The sequence below is a fragment of the Ochotona curzoniae genome, unplaced genomic scaffold (genome assembly GCF_017591425.1).
Source record: "Ochotona curzoniae isolate NIBS_2020 unplaced genomic scaffold, NIBS_Ocur_1.0 scaffold_4701, whole genome shotgun sequence".
NCBI lineage: Eukaryota > Metazoa > Chordata > Mammalia > Lagomorpha > Ochotonidae > Ochotona > Ochotona curzoniae.
The window spans coordinates 24,095,863-24,111,963 of NW_024467122.1; the positions used below are offsets into that span (position 1 = coordinate 24,095,863).

Below are 16,101 nucleotides of genomic sequence, written 5' to 3' on the forward strand. Positions count from 1 at the left end.
ATAACCAGATTTTATATTGCAAAAAACATACTATATCGATGTATATTAACAGACACGTAATTGAAAAGAGTACTAAGCAAGACACTGCATAATGATCAAAGGTCCAAAATTTTTTGTAAAAAAAAAAAAAAGAGTCAATTATAAATGCATAGAGTTTTGAAAATCAAGAAAATACAGATACAAATTAAAAGAGGAACACAATTGTACTTGGAGATTCCAACAGCCATTTCTCAGTAACTGACAGAAGAGACAGGAAATCAGTATAGGTTAGAAGATTTAACACTTACCAACCAGCTTCAACTACTTAACTTTTAAAGAACATTAAAACCAACAGTAGCAGAATGCAAACTGTTTTGAAGTTCATGTGAAACAGTCATCTAAATAGTATCACAGACTCCCACAGTCTCACAATTTAACAAGAAAAAAATATAATAAAATTTGTGGCTGGTGTGACAGCCTGGTGGCTAAAGTCCTTCCCTGGCGTGCACCAGGATCTCATATGAGCACTGGTTCCTACCCCGGCTGCCCCACTTTCCATCCAGTTTCCTGCTTGTGGCCTGGGAAAGCATAGAATATGGCCCAAGGCCTTGGGACCCTGCACCTGCTTGGGAGACCCTGAAGAAGCTCCTGGCTTCAGATTGGCTCAGTTCCAGCTGTGACGGCCACTTGGGAAGTGAATCATCAGCAGGAAGATCTTGCTCTCTGTCTCTCCTTCCCTCTGTATATGTTACTTTCCAATAAAAATAAATAAATAAATAAACACACACAATTTAAAAGATATAGAATTCTGATGCATACCATTTGGGAAAATAAGGCAATGTAAAAAGAAGTGTGAAAATAAATACTATATCAGTCAAGGTCATGAGAGAAGGTTTTCTGAGAAAGCAACATCTGACAAAGATCTGAATGGAGACAGAAAGGTACTCGGTAAATATTGAAACATCTTCAGGCAGAAACATGTGGGGAGGGAGGACAGGGGTAGCAGAATGAAGGCACAACAAGCTCATCTTTGGCCTGCAGCACAGGTATCTACATGGTACCCATTTTAGTCTGGGCTGCTCTACTTCCTATCCAGTTCTCTGCTTGTGGCATGGGAAAGCAGTATAGGATGGCTAACATGCTTGGGCTCCTGAACCCACCTGTGAGATCTGGAAGATCTATATGTTGTATGTAATGCAAAAATCAAGTCTAAATGGATCAAGGATCTAAATCTATGATCTCATACCACCAAATTACTAAAGGAATACATTGTAAAACTCTGCAAGATAGGTAATATCTTCATCACTCTATCAAACGCTTACTCTCCACCAACTTTTTGAAATCCTCTCATATTTCATAAATACTTTGAGAAATGTTGAGATTTATGTATCAATACCAAAGGATTTGCATAACCCTTAATAAAGCTAACCTATGTTCTTATGGTATATAACATAACATTACTGGCCATAGAGTTTTATTAGTGCCAAAATCCAGCTATATTAGTAGGATGAAATAGATAGATAGAAAGATAAATATATGCTTAAGAACTAAAACAACCTATTATAAGACTTTTAGTAGGAAATGTGTTTCAAGACCATAAATGAAAAAAACTATCAAAAGCTTCTGGAACTCAGATAAAGACAATAAACTTACCAATCCTCATCAGCTAAAAGCCTCAGGGCTTCTGTCAACGCTACTTCAGGTTTGGAAAATGGCCGTAGTTCTGATGAGTCCATTATTTCTGGACTGTGAGTGACAGAAGGTATCCGTTCTTTATACTGTGGCATGGCTCCGGGAGTGGCGTCACCTAGAACAATCGCATTACATGGAGCATAAGAGAATCTTGACATAAAAGATAAAAATATTTTTATCTTACAATATTTCCTATACAAAGCAGTATAAGCTGGATCTGTGGTGTAGTAGGTTAGCCCACTGCCTATAGCATCAGCATCAAGTCTTGACTGATACACTTCCAATCCATCTCCCTGTTAATGCATCTGGGAAAGGAGCAGAAAATGGTCCAACACCTTGATTTTCTGCACTCACATCCAAGCCCCTGAAGGAGCTCCTGGCTCCAGGTTTCTGCCGGACCCACCCTGGCAGTTGTGGCCATTTGGTGAGTGAATCAGCACACAAAGGATCTCCCTCTTTCTGTAACTCTTCCTTCCAAATAAATACAGAAATATTACAAAAAAAGAAAGAAACAAAGAAAGAAAGAAAGGAAGAAAGAAACAAGCAAACAAACAAACAAACAAAGAAAGAAAGAAAGAAAGAAAGAAAGAAAGAAAGGAAGAAACAAACAAAAAAAGAAAGAAAGAAAGAAAGAAAGAAAGAAAGAAAGAAATAGAAAAGTAGTATTGTTAGTACTATTAGTTTTCAGGAAAATTATGATATTCAGAAAGCAAAGTCATTGAAAATCTGGCTTTCTATTAAATTTCAATAAATTATATATTATATATAGTGTGGCTTTCTAGTCATGAGTATAATAAAGTTCTAGCTTTTTAAAGAACTAAATGTAAAAGAAGCTATAACAACTATAAAGCAGGAATGTAGAGTGATATCATTTTGTAAAAACGTGGATACATGTCTAAATTTTCCTTTTGGAATATGTTTAATGGTATACTACAAATTCCAAGATCCTATGTAGTATTAATACACTGAGTAAACATTTGTATGAATTGAGGCTCTGGGCTGGATGTAAGGAAACAAAATCATAGCCTCGAATGTTCAGGCAGTCAAAACACTGCAGTATCCAAGACATGCAGCAAAAAAGTGTTAGAAAAGAAAATAAATTAAACAGAACAGGCTTTTGGAAATACTAAAGATCTATTCTTATTTCCATAGTAGGAGACTATTCTATCTATTGTTAAAATTTATTTATTAAAAGGCTCACTTCCCAAATGCAACAGCACAGGGTGGAGTAGGTCAGTAGTCACTTTTGTTTTTTTTTCATGAGAAAAATATTTACTCTACTAGAAGCTTTTTGGTCTTGCAAATTTCCACATAGGACAACATACTGCACTCTTACTCATATGCCAGTCCTAGTTAAACCTTAGTACTAAAAAAAAAAGGAGACATATACACATGCCCCAAAAGTTAAAATCTACTTACTTTCACATGGCATTTTCTCTGTTCCTGTATGTTTTATTCGTTCCCAGGAGTTCTGCTCCTTCTTTTCACAATCTTTAATGCTGAAAAGTTCCTTTTCTTCTTTTCTCTTTTGTCTCATCTTATCATAAGTAGATTTTGAAATAGATACTTTAGTCTGCATGAGAAAATTGAAAGATCTGAATGGATTCACAGCATTAGATATTCACAATAGTTTCATCTCAGAAACAGGGTTTTAGTTTAATGGTTATGAAGCCTTCCTCCGACATGGTACTAACTTAAATTCCTGTCTGACTCCTATTCTAGCCTCCTGCCAGTACAGATCTTGGGAGGCAGCAGGTCAAAGTCTTTGCTGCCAGGTACAAGATGCTGACTGAGTTCCTGCAGCGGCTATGGCGAGCATTTGGGTAGTGCACCTGCAGACGGCTACACTCTATTTCTCTGCCTCTTAAATAAATAAACTTAATTTTAATATTAGATCTAAGATCGTTTTACATATTCCAAAAACTGCAGAACTATGTTCTGTTAATACTGTAACTATTTATGTTTACAGTAGAAAATTACTCAATTTATACATACATATTCATACATTTGCATTATCAAACATAGTAATTACTCGTCTAAATGAAAATATTTACTTATTGGGAAAGAGTGACAAAAGATTGTGTAAGTAATTAAAGATCAGAACTTTCAACTACACCAAGAATTTTAAAATGTTTCTGAAGATTTAAAAAAAAATTTTATTTGAAAGGTAGATTTTACACAGAGTAGAGACGGAAAGACAGACAGAAGAAGAAAAGAAGGGGGGGGAGAGACAGACAGAGGGAGATAGAAAGAGAACCTCAATCCATTTGTTCACTACCCAGATAGCCAAAACACGTATTGAGCCAATCTGCAGCCAGGAGCTTCTTCCACACAGGTGTGGTGGCCCAAGGACCTGACATTCTTTGCTTCTTTCTTAAGCCATAAGCAGGTGGTTGAATTGTAAGTGTAATAATCGGGACTCAAATCAGAGCCCGTATGGGATGTCAGTACACGGGCAGAAGCTTAGCCTACTACGCCATGGTACCAGCCTAAACATTTAAAAAAAAATTAATCCAAATACCTTTACCACTCCATATTTCACAGATCCAAACCAATGACACATTGTAGGCTTAAATTTATCTTAATAGTTAATAATCTTACATCCTTTTCATTTTCAACATCAAGATACGATGGAACACTCTGCTGGACTGCTTTTCCATAAATCCCTGGTGGTGGGTCAATACTCTGCTTAGCTGAAAATGCATCTCCATTTTCCACAGAAGATACCACTGACTGGCTGCAGGTAGCTGGTACTGAATTTGGACTTCCAAATACACCTGAAAGCAATCACCAAATAATTATTAACTGTCGATGTGATAGTATTCTGCATAACAGTTTCAGACAAAACCATTTGTTTGCCTTCAAGAAGCAAATGTATAGTCAGAAAGACAGATATATTAAGTAGTTATAAAAGATAAAAGCAAGCGCCCTAAAAGACGACAGGGACAAGTTTTGATACCAGCAAGTGAGAATTATATATTGCTAAGTATTTAGTGCTCAGTAAATTTTAAGATGGTTTAAAGGCCCAAGAATTTGAGCCAGATTTAAAAAAAAAAACGGTCTTTGACACGCAAGGAGAAAAGGAGATGTCAAGTACTGTGAGCTTTGAATATTTTTATTAGAGATGAACAACTATAAAGAAGCAATGTGAAGTGAATAAATGACTTTAGTTATGCACAATGCAAATAGGAAAAAAGTTGCAAAATTAGGCTGGGGTCATTTTAAGTACAGTCTTTAGCTTTTTTACATTTTTTTGTAACTTTTTCCATTTTTTAATAATCTTTACACAGTTAATCAGGGTAAAAAGGTTCAAGGGCTATAGGAAAGTGGGTAGGACTATTAGTTCCATATTGTTTCCTTCATATATCTGAGGTAAAGGGGGATTTTTTTTTTAAAGATTTTATTTTTATTAATTTTTATTGGAAAGGCAGATATACAGAGAGGAGAGACAGAGAGGAAGATCTTCTGTCCGATGATTCACTCCCCAAGTGAGCGCAACGGGCCGATACTATGCCGATCCGAAGCCAGGAGCCTCTTCTGGGTCTCCCACGCGGGTGCAGCGTCCCAAAGCTTTGGGCCGTCCTCGACTGCTTTCCCGGGCCACAGGCAGGGAGCTGGAAGGGAAGCAGGGCTGCCGGGATTAGAACCGGCGCCCCTATGGGATCCTGGGCGTGCAAGGCGAGGACCTTAACCACTTGCGCCACCGTGCCGGGCCCAAGGTAAAGGGGGATTTTAAGGCAGGAGCCCCACCCAGTCTCCCACCCACCCTATGTCCCCGATGCTCCAAGATTATTGCTCAAGTGGTTTTGATAGTTCGACAGTTATGAATTGCTGCCAATCTTGTCACTCCAAGCATGATGAGGTCATTGAAGAATCCACTGGTTGACACAGTACATCATAGAGTCTAGATTTTCCCAGTTTTTCACTGCCAACATATAGCAGAGGTAGTTGATTGACTTGTTCTGTCTTCTGTCTTTTGATGGTTAGGGTTCTGAGTCTGGCAGTTCAAATAGGGAGATCCCCAAAGAAACTTTGCCTGAGGTGTTCCCAGACCAGATTCTTGTATGTACTAGCAAGTACAGGGCCTGGCACAGTCCACTGCCCCGATCAGCTGGTGGCTAGAATTGCTGGGTTGGTTCTGTTTTCAGCCCCTACTTCCACTGGAACCAATGGGTGTTGCAGTCCATTCTGGTTCTGCCCAGCACATACTCGGCCCTCACGAAAACAAGTGGGAGCTGCAGCCTAGTCAGAGCGACCCACAATAACCCCCAGCAGGCCTGCCCCCTACCCTGGTATGCCAGTATGTATAGCAGACTAGTCCAGTCTGTCCCACATCCCATTCGGCTCTTGTACATGTCAATGGGTATTGAAGCTTAGTTCCATCTAACCAGCTCAACTATCCAGCCCTCACGAATGTTGTTGGGTGCCTCTCTGTCTAGCCACCCCAGCCCCTGTCCTAGTTTTCATGCCCTCCCATGGGAGTGGTAACACAAGAGGGAGGAGCCCATTATTTCCCTTCCAGGCCACTCTCACTCCCGGATTATGCACTCTCCAGGTGGATCTGTGGTTTAACTTGACAGCATTACACCCCAAGCGCCAGCTTCTGCCAGCTGATGTTGCAGCTAAGCCCAACCAACCCTCACCCACTCTAATTTTGTTTGCATGAATAGGAACAATCAGCCCAGCCTGACTTTTCCCTGATCTGGTCCACATGAGGTCCACAGATGTTGTAGCCCTGCTTAGTCTGGTCTGTCCCCATCCCAACTCACGCTCCCCAGTAGGAGTAGCTGTCCAGCAAGGGAAACCACCCCCCTAAATTTCCCCTGCCAGATGACTGATTGAAAAGTAAGAATAGGGCCCAGCGGGGTGGCCTAGTGGCTGAAGTTCTCGCCTTGAACGCACTGGGATCCCAATGGGTGCTGGTTCTAATCCAGGAGGCCAGCTCTCCATCCAGCTCCCTGCTTGTGGCCTGGGAAAGCAGTGGAGGACTGCCCAAAGCTTTGGGACCCTGCACCCATGTGGGAGACCCAGAGGAGGTTCCTGGTTCCTGGCTTCGGATCGGCGCAGCACCGGCCATTGCGGCTCACTTGGGGAGTGAATCATCAGATGGAAGATCTTCCTCTCTGTCTCTCCTCCTCTCTGTATATCTGACTTTGTAATAAAAATGAATAAATCTTAAAAAAAAAAAAAAGAAAGAAAAGGAGGAGTAACACAAAGAGGCTGAGGACAGCAAGATCTTTCGACCACTGGTTCACTCCCCAAATGGTGTTAACAGCTATGTCTGGGCCAGGTGGACATCTGCAATCAGGAACTTCACCCTCGTATTCCACGTTGGTGGCAGGGCCCTAACTACCTGAGTCATCTACTGTTGCCTTCCTAGACACATTAGCAGGGAGCTGGATCAGAAGTAGAACAGGACTTCAACCAGTACTGCAATATGAGATAATGGTGTTGAAAGCAATGGCTTAACCCACTGCAATACTATGCTGGCTTCTGGTTGGGGCGAAGGGGTTCTTAAATAACCTAATGAGACTATCAAGCAATCAAATCATGAAAGAGTTTCAACGACTGTATTCTATTTCATTACACAAAAATAAGATGTATATCTTCATTTTATATATATATATATATAAATAATATTCTGTTTCTTTAATTTAAAATGAAACTAGCAAAGGTTACCTAGTGTCCCAAAATACTTAATAGGGATTAATTTTGATTTGTCTAAGCTTTGTAAGGGGAGGCAATATACTGTATTCCTATATGTTGATTATACTGTCCTTATGAACATGATCTATTGCTAGAATTTAAACAATGCAAAAACTATCCTGGCAATCCCAAAATTGCCTTAGAATATCTGTGGTAGGTATTTGATGAGATGTTAACATGCTACTAGAGATGACCCCACGTCATATCAGAGTGCCTGGGTTTGCTTCTGTCTCCACTTCTACATGTAGGTTCTGTTTAGTATGTACCTAGAAGAGAGCAGTGCTGGCTCAAGCAGCTGGGTTCTTCCACCCACCAGGAGGCCTGGACTGTTTCCGACACTGTTCTGTCTGGCTCTGATCTACATTTCTAAGTATCTGGGGTGTGGATCAGCAGACAGGAGAACTTGTTCTCTCACTCTCCAGCTAGTCAGACACATACATAAACACACAAATAGAAGATGCAGCTCCTTTTTAAAAAATATTATCTAAGGTTTAGCTGTTTTATCTTTTCAAATTACTGACATTAATTTAACCTTGTAAGAGGATCACAATAAGTATTTAATTCTATTTCTTTCTATTCTATATTTCTTAAAAAAAAACAACAGAAGATTTGTTGAATACTTGCACCATGTCCTTCCCTCTTCACTGATTTATTTTTCACTGAAGAATAAATACAAATAAAAAGCTAAACAACTTTGAAATACCTTTTCCAACAACGACTACTGAGTCTTCCGACAAGGTATTTATGGATGTGAAATCAAAATTAGAAGTCTGTTGCAAATTTGATGAAGGCCCTGTAAAAAATATAAAAAGAAAATAAATAAGCATATTAAAATATTTACATATGTAGTAGTCTAAAATACTGTAAGACAGACTTTTACAACTAGAAATCATTTCATACAAACAATCTATACCATTTTTAAAGACTTATTCATTTTTATTGAAAAGTCAGATATGGGCCCGGCGCAGTAACCTAGTGGCTAAAGTCCTAACCTTCAACATGCTGAAATCCTATATGGGCACCGGATCTAATCCTGCAGCTCTACTTCCCATCCAGCTCCCTGCTTATGGCCTGGGAAAGCAGTTGAGGATGGCCCAACGCCTTGGGTTCCTGCACCGTGTGGGATACCTGGAGGAAATTCCTGGCTCCTGGCTTCGGATTGGCACAGAACCAGCCATTGTGGTTGCATGGGGAGTGAATCATTGGGCGGAACATCTTCCTTATTTTTATTGGAAAGGCGGATATACAGAAAGGAAAAGAGACAGAGAGGAAGATCTTCCGTCCGATGATTCACTCCCCAAGTGAGTGCAACAGCAGATGCTATGCCGGTCCGAAGCCAAGAGCCTCTTCCGGATCTCCCATGCGGGTGCAGGGTCCCAAAGCTTCGGGCTGTCCTCCTCTGCTTTCCCAGGCCACAGGCAAAGAGCTGGATGGGAAGTGGAGCTGCCGGGATTAGAACCAGTGCCCATATGAGATCCTGGGCATGCAAGGCGAGGACCTTAACCACTGCGCCATTGCGCCGGGCCCTCTCTATATATTTGACTTTGCAATTAAAATAAATAAATTTTTTTTAAAGAAAAGTCAGATACACAGAGGAGGAGATACAGAGAGTAAGATCTCTGATTCACTCTGTAAGCAGCTGCAATGGCCAGAGCTGCGCCAATCCAAAAGCAGGAGCCAGGAGTCTCTTCCAGGTTTTCCATGTGGGTACAGAGTCCCAAGGCTTTGGGCCATCCTCTACTGCTTTCCCAGGCCACAGGCAGGGAGCTGGATGGGAAGTGGAGCAGCTGGGATACGAACCGGCTTCCATATGGGATCCCAGCACATGCAAGGTGGGGAGTTTAGCCACTAGGCTACCGTGCCAGGCCCACAATTTACAATATATTTACAAATACATGTTAAGTAATTCAATATATGTATATATATATATGTGTATATATATATAGAACTCACTATATATGTTAAATTATATATATATAAACTAGAATACCAAATATGGAGTAGGCACTGGAGAAAAGTGAAGTTTACACACACCAAGGTTAAGGTTAGGAGACACATAGCAGCAAATAAGTATGACTGAAATTTTAAGCAACAAAAACGCATCAGGCCAATTTCACTAAAACCAGTATTTTTCTAAGGTAGCTTATATCTCAATTTCTAATTATTCAATTAATCTCATTTCAACTTGACACCTGACAGAAAGGGCCTATGCCTAGTTCTGATCATCATTCCTTCTAGAACCTAGTACATAGTACTTGACATAAAGTTATCAAGGTAGGAAAAATGAAAAAGCAAACACAAAAGTTAATTTAGTATCTATGAAAGAAAAGCAGCTATTAAGTTCATTAAATTATTCTTTCAATAAAAAGCAGATGAATTGCTTTCCCATCCTCTTTTATGCTACACATAAAATGGGTAACAAAGACAGCAGAGAGGGTACAGAAAGAAAGCTAAGTTTAGTTTTCAGAATGTTTGCTCTTGTTAACTAAGATAGATCTAGCAGGAATTTGATTTAAACTTGGAAGCATGAATATGATGTAATTTTTGAGTGCAGAATTAACTGCTGCCCCAAATACACAGATATGTCCATGATTGTGCTATCCAAAAGAGGATGCCGCTAGGGATAAGCATCTGGCCTCGAGTTAAGTCACCTGCATCCCAGATCAGACTACTGCTGTTGCTGATTCCAGCATCCTGCTCATGCAGAGCTTGCGAGATAACACTGACGGCTCAGGCATTCGGTTCCTGCCACCCACATGGGAGACCCCAGGAAAATTCTGGCTCTTGATTCCATCCCTGAAGCAGACCTACCTGCTGAGGTAACTGCAAAGTGAAACAATGGTTGGGAATACTCTCTGTTTCTCTCTCTCAAGTAAACATAAATTAGGGTGAAAAAGTAAAAAGATGCCAATAGCAGGAAATGATTGTTTTTAGGAATCATTTCAAAGCAGTTATTCTAAAAAGATCTACTTATTTGGAAGGCAGAGTTAAAGGAAGAGAGAAAGATAGAGAGATAAGGACATTGCATTTGCCAATTCTTTCCCCAGATGGCTACAATGCCTGACTGTAGGCCAGGCAGAAGCCAGGAGCCAGGAAGTCCAACCAGGTTCTCCTGTGGGTGAGCGAATGCATTTTGGCAGTGTTCTCCCACTTTCCCAAATGCATTAGAAGGGAGCTACATTGGTAGTGGAGCAGCAGAGTGTGAAACAGCAATTATATGGGATGCCACCAATGCACATGACAGCTTAACCCAGTACACTATAATTCTGGCCCTTACAGCAAAGTTTAAAAGGAAAAAAATAATAATTATAACATTAGGATATAAGTTTAAAAAGAAAAGTATTGGTGTACTTGAGTTTCTTTACATATTCTTTAATATTTACATATTAAATATGTCAAAATAAATCAGATTTGTAAGTAAATACGGAAAATCTGTTACTTTTATAAAAATAATGGGCACTTTATTGTTGCCTTATAAAACAGACTGAATTGTACTACAGATTAAGAAATTTATAAAAGGTTCCAATCAAGTTCTTTTTCACCAGTCCATGTTACTGCCATGAAAAAATTTAGATATTTTACATCAGTCTATGCATACTTGATGTAAGAAAACTAGAAATAACAAACTACAGAAGTTGATCTCATGATTACAGCTGCCACACACGCACACACACAATCACACACACACACAGAATGACACCTTCTTCCTTATTTTTAGACCACAAGTCTTAATGACAAAGAGCTTCTAAACAGCTCTTCTAAACAGACCAGAATATTTCAAAATGTTCATAGAAAATAACGCATACTATTAAATATGGGAAGATTTGAAAGTTCTTGCATCAAAAGAAGTATATCTTTTAATTCCAGTTTCCATGAACTTTTAAAAGTACCCTTTTATTTAGACCCGTCAACATAATGTTCTTTTACCCCAAGGCAAACTCATATACAGCCATAATAGAATCTCTTAAGAAATGGACACTGCAGTCACTGAAGTGCTACTTGCTACTAAGTTAAGTAAAATACATAAGATGCCAAACATGCTTAATGATAGCAAAGACACTTGGCCAGGACCTACCACAGGAACACGCTACACCTGTTGCCACAGCTCTAGTCCACGATTACAACATGACTGGCTTCTTGGAAGTTATTTACTCCTATGATTTTCTCTACTCAATTTTGGAGGCAAAAAGTCTTGTGAACACTGTGTTTGCCCATGTGCGTGTGAGTGCAGACACAGCTGAGTGTGCACCTGTTCCTGGGCCTGGCCTGCAGGAGGAGGTCAGCAAAGGATTTCCTCATTTCAATCTTTGCACCAGCTCCTCAGGCAGGCCTCTTCAACCAATACAAACCTATGGGCTTTCTTAGCAAAAGTATTTAAGCAACAAAATACAGAGGTAAAAATTAAAAATCTAAGAACAGAATTCTCTATTTCTTTTATAGGACATTTTGGGAAGATTTGCAATTTAGACGTAATTGTAAAAATTGTCATTAAACTCACTAACCTTTTGTATGTTTAGAATGTCTCGAGTTTTCCTTATTTTGAATTTTTAAAGCACTAGGTAAAATGTCATGTGACCTCTCATCTTCAAAATCACCACATCCAAATCCATAGTTCATACGTTGACCAATTATGCTTACATTGGATGTTTCAATTCCTATAAAATAAAATCAACATTTGAACAATTTCAGTAGTTTTGTTGCTATATATCTCTTCTTTAAAGCTATCTTACCTTCTAACTTTTAAAGGGATAACATAAATTTAAAAATTACAACAATATAGTTTATTAAATTTTTATTCTACTTGGAGTTACAATAAAAAATGCTTACCATATCATTCAGGAAATATAGCACAATTTGCTTTCATAGGTGGCAGTAGAATACATGTGGGAATTTTATTAGCAAACAAGACATTTCTTTTTTTTTTTTTTATTGGAAAGGCGGATATACAGAGAGGAGAGACAGAGAGGAAGATCTTCCATCCCATGATTCACTCCCCAAGTGAGCACAACGGCCATTGCTATGCCGATCCGAAGCCAGGAGCCTCTTCCAGGTCTCCCACGCGGGTGCAGGGTCCCAAAGCTTTGGGCCGTCCTTGACTGCTTTTCCAGGCCACAGGCAGGGAGCTAGATGGGAAGCGGGGCTGCTGGGATTAGAACCGGTGCCCACATGGGATCCCAGGCGTTCAAGGTGAGGACCTTAACCACTGCACCATCGCGCCGGGCCCCAAACAAGACATTTCAACTACAACTTTTTTTTTTTTTTTTTTTAGCTAGCATTTATTTATTCTTATTGGAAAGTCAGATCTACAAAGAAAAGGAGAGAGAGAGAGAAAAAGATCTTCCATCCCCTGCTTCACTTCCCAAGTGGCTGCAATGGCTGGAACTAAGCCAATCCAAAGCCAGAAGCCAGGAGTCAGGAGTTTCTGCTGAGTTTCCCACATGGGTGCAGGGTCCCAAGTTTTGGGCCATTCTCTACTGCTTTCCCAGATCACTAAAAGGGCGCTGGAAGGTAAGTGGAGCAGCTGGGATACTAACCAGCACCCATGTGGGATCCTGGCACATGCAAGGTACTACCCTATGGTACCGGGCCCAGAAATACATTTCTTAAAACAGGTTTCAAAATTACAATGAAACACAAAATGAAATGTTTGAAAAAATAATCAACCATGTATGTTTAAAAAACAGGGCAAGCATTTACTGTTAAAATGTCATTTTTAATTCACTAATAGGAATGCTTTTGATCAACAGAGGATACTAATATAATGCTACCAAAAAAAGCTTACAATAACAGTTAGGAAATGCAGTACAATTTTCTATGGCATAAAGTGGTATAATATATGTGGAAATCCTTATGCAAAATACTTATATAGATATATTGGATTTATAATTTTTCCATAATTTCTGTGTTGGCTTTCAGTTTTAAATGGTTTTTATTTTGAGCATTTTCATTTATGTTTTACCAATTAAAGTACAATAAATAAATCTGTAGAAATCTCTTGCTCATGGAAAACACAAATTTCTAAAATCCAAATCATTAACAACTTAGTTTAAGAGAATATTAACTGAGAATATTTTATAGTGAGTTTGAAAAGAAGTAAAGCTGCTATTTGTTAAAAATACAGACTTATGCAGCTGACATTTAACCTATTGGTTGAGATACTGGTTAAACACCTGCAACCTGGGGGTGGTGTGATAGCTGAATGCACTGGCAGGTTCTTGAACTGGCTGCTCCACTTCTGATGCAGCTCCCTGCTAATTCACCTGGGAGAGTAGCAAAGGATGGCCCCAAGCCTTGGGACCCTGTATCCATGTGGGAGACCTGGAAGAGCTACTGACTCCTAGTGGCAGATAGGTTTAGCTCTAGCTGTTGCAGCCATTTGGAGAGTGTACTAGCAGATGCAAGAGATCTTTCTTGTTCTCTCCTTCTTTGTATGTATCTGCTTTTCCAAAAAAATAAATAAATCTTAAAAAAAAGAAAAAAGAGAGAGCTCGCATCCCATACTGGCACACCTGAGTCTGATATGTGGCTCCAGCCCCGTCACTTCTAGTTAATACAGACCTTGGAAGACAGCAGTGATGGCTGAAGTAACTGATTTTCTGTGACCCACATGGGAGCCCTATTTGGAATTCCTGGCTCCTAACTTTAGCTAAGCACAGTGTCAGCACTTAGTGGGTATCTGAGACGTGAATCAACAGTAGTTGGGAGTTCTATAGCGTCACTGAGCACTTTCTCCCTCTGCTTTTCTCAAAAACACATATATTTTTAAATTACAGATTTATAGGGCCTGGTGCCATAGCCTAGTGGCTAAAGTCCTCCTCTTGCATGTCTGGAATTTCATATGGGCACTGGTTCTAATCCCAGCTGTTTTACTTACTTTCCAGCTCCCTGCTTTTGGCCTGGGAAAGCAGTGGAGGATGGCCCAAGGCTTTGGGACCCTGCACCCACATGGGAGAACCAATGGAAGCTTCTGGCTCCTGGCTTTGAATTGGTTTAGCTCCAGCCATTGTGGCCACTTGTAAGTCTGATTTTCAAATAAAAATTAATACATTTTTAAAAAAAAAATGAAACAAGTAAATATATAAATAGCAGTACAGATTTATAAAATAAAGATAAATTCATTAGATATGAAATCATGCCCCAGAATCTACATACGTGATATATAGCAACACATGATTATAGGATTAAACACGTTTGGCAAATATTGAATCCTGCATATTAGATGAAGATTCTGCTTCTATAACAGAAACTACTCTACTACAAATTAAATTCCTCCAAAGATCAAGGTATCGGAGTCAGAACAGAACTAAAATCCAAGTTTTCAAAACATTCTCCAATTTCAAAAATATTCTTCTCCAAATGTGAGTTCCATTTCTACAATTCAGTAATTTGACCTCTCGTTAAATATTTGTGAAGCTATCAACAGAAGTACTAGAAGTACAGAGTGATCAGCCTAGAGTAAAGGATTACAGGATAGGTTTACGTATATTTCTCTGAGTATTCAGAAAACACTTGCTAATAAATTGTCAATGTGCTTATCAAGGATTTAAGAAGGAACTAGGTATCAAAGCAGTTAAGTAATTTGTATGTACGGTGAATATTATTAAACATCTGGTTGGGACTACAGCTGTGGTCTTTCAAATACCATACAGACATAAACAATTTCTTGCTCCTTCATATAGCAGCTATCTATTGCTTAAACATGGGCTTCCTGAAAGCCAGTATACCAGATACCACTTATAAAACCAGATATTCGGGCTTAAGATTGACAACTGGTATAAAAATAACCTCTAGGGATCAAGAATTTGAGAGCTGAATGCAATAAAATAATCGCAATATCATCGTTAATTCTGTTAGTGAAAGATGTAATTGCAAAAGAAGTGATAATCAATCTTGTCTGTGAATTAGGGAATGCATCTCAAAGAAGGCAAATGGCTTTTGGAGCTGAATATAGTGAGATGCAGACTTCACATTTACCTAGAGGAAATAGTTTGCACAATTGCAAAAAGACAGGAAATGACATTAAAGCTAGTTTAATTTGAATGGAGCACGATATAGGGAGAGAGAAGTTTAAAAAAGTATGATTGGCAAAGTATGAGAGAAGAGATCTGTTCTGGAAGAATTTAGATTGATCGTTATAGTCAGGTTTACATTGGAATAAATGAACCTGAGGAGAAAACGTAAGTAAGTCTGAAATGAGGAAGAGGGTGAAGCAGTGCCATATTAGTGGGAATTGAACAGTGGGCCAAGTTTCAGACATACTTAAGAGGAGGAAATAAAAAATCTTAACAATCATATACCTATAGAGCTATTCAGGAAGGTAATTATGATGTAGCTTTAAGGTCAAGGCTTTCATAATGAGATCTGGGGACAGCAGACGTCATATGTATTTCAGTTTGTTACAATTCATTTACAACTCAGCAGTTTCTTCTCTAATCATAAAGAAAAACAACATGCAGGCTCCACTTTGAATAGATTATAGTGGAAGTACATTTTAAAATCACTAATTCTTAAACTTCTTTTCAGAGAAGTTGTGTTATAAAAATAGGCTTATAGCTTAATTCACAAAAATGTTTAAAGCAAGGTAAAAAAAAAACCAACATGAAATATATATTACTTCAAAAACTACCCAGTGAACCAGTGGTTACAACCAGTAGTTTGACAAATAAATATTATCTTCTGTGATGCCCAACACATTAGAATAATCTGAGTAGTTTTCAAAAGTTG

General features: G+C 39.0%; 1 protein-coding gene across 4 annotated transcripts in view; it reads right to left on the reverse strand.

Moving 5' to 3' along the window:
* TOGARAM1 (TOG array regulator of axonemal microtubules 1) overlaps nucleotides 1-16,101 on the reverse strand; it is a 55,040-nt gene that overhangs the window by 17,401 nt on the left and 21,538 nt on the right. For 3 of the 4 annotated variants that reach the window (XM_040969061.1, XM_040969062.1, XM_040969060.1), the window contains 4 exons: nucleotides 8,081-8,170; nucleotides 4,273-4,448; nucleotides 3,091-3,244; nucleotides 1,633-1,786 (listed from right to left, as the gene is read on the reverse strand). In XM_040969061.1, the coding sequence (XP_040824995.1) occupies nucleotides 1,633-1,786; nucleotides 3,091-3,244; nucleotides 4,273-4,448; nucleotides 8,081-8,170 (574 nt within the window). Of the gene's footprint in view, nucleotides 1-1,632; nucleotides 1,787-3,090; nucleotides 3,245-4,272; nucleotides 4,449-8,080; nucleotides 8,171-11,879; nucleotides 12,033-16,101 lie in introns of all 4 variants that reach the window. The other variant, XM_040969059.1, reaches the window with a different exon arrangement.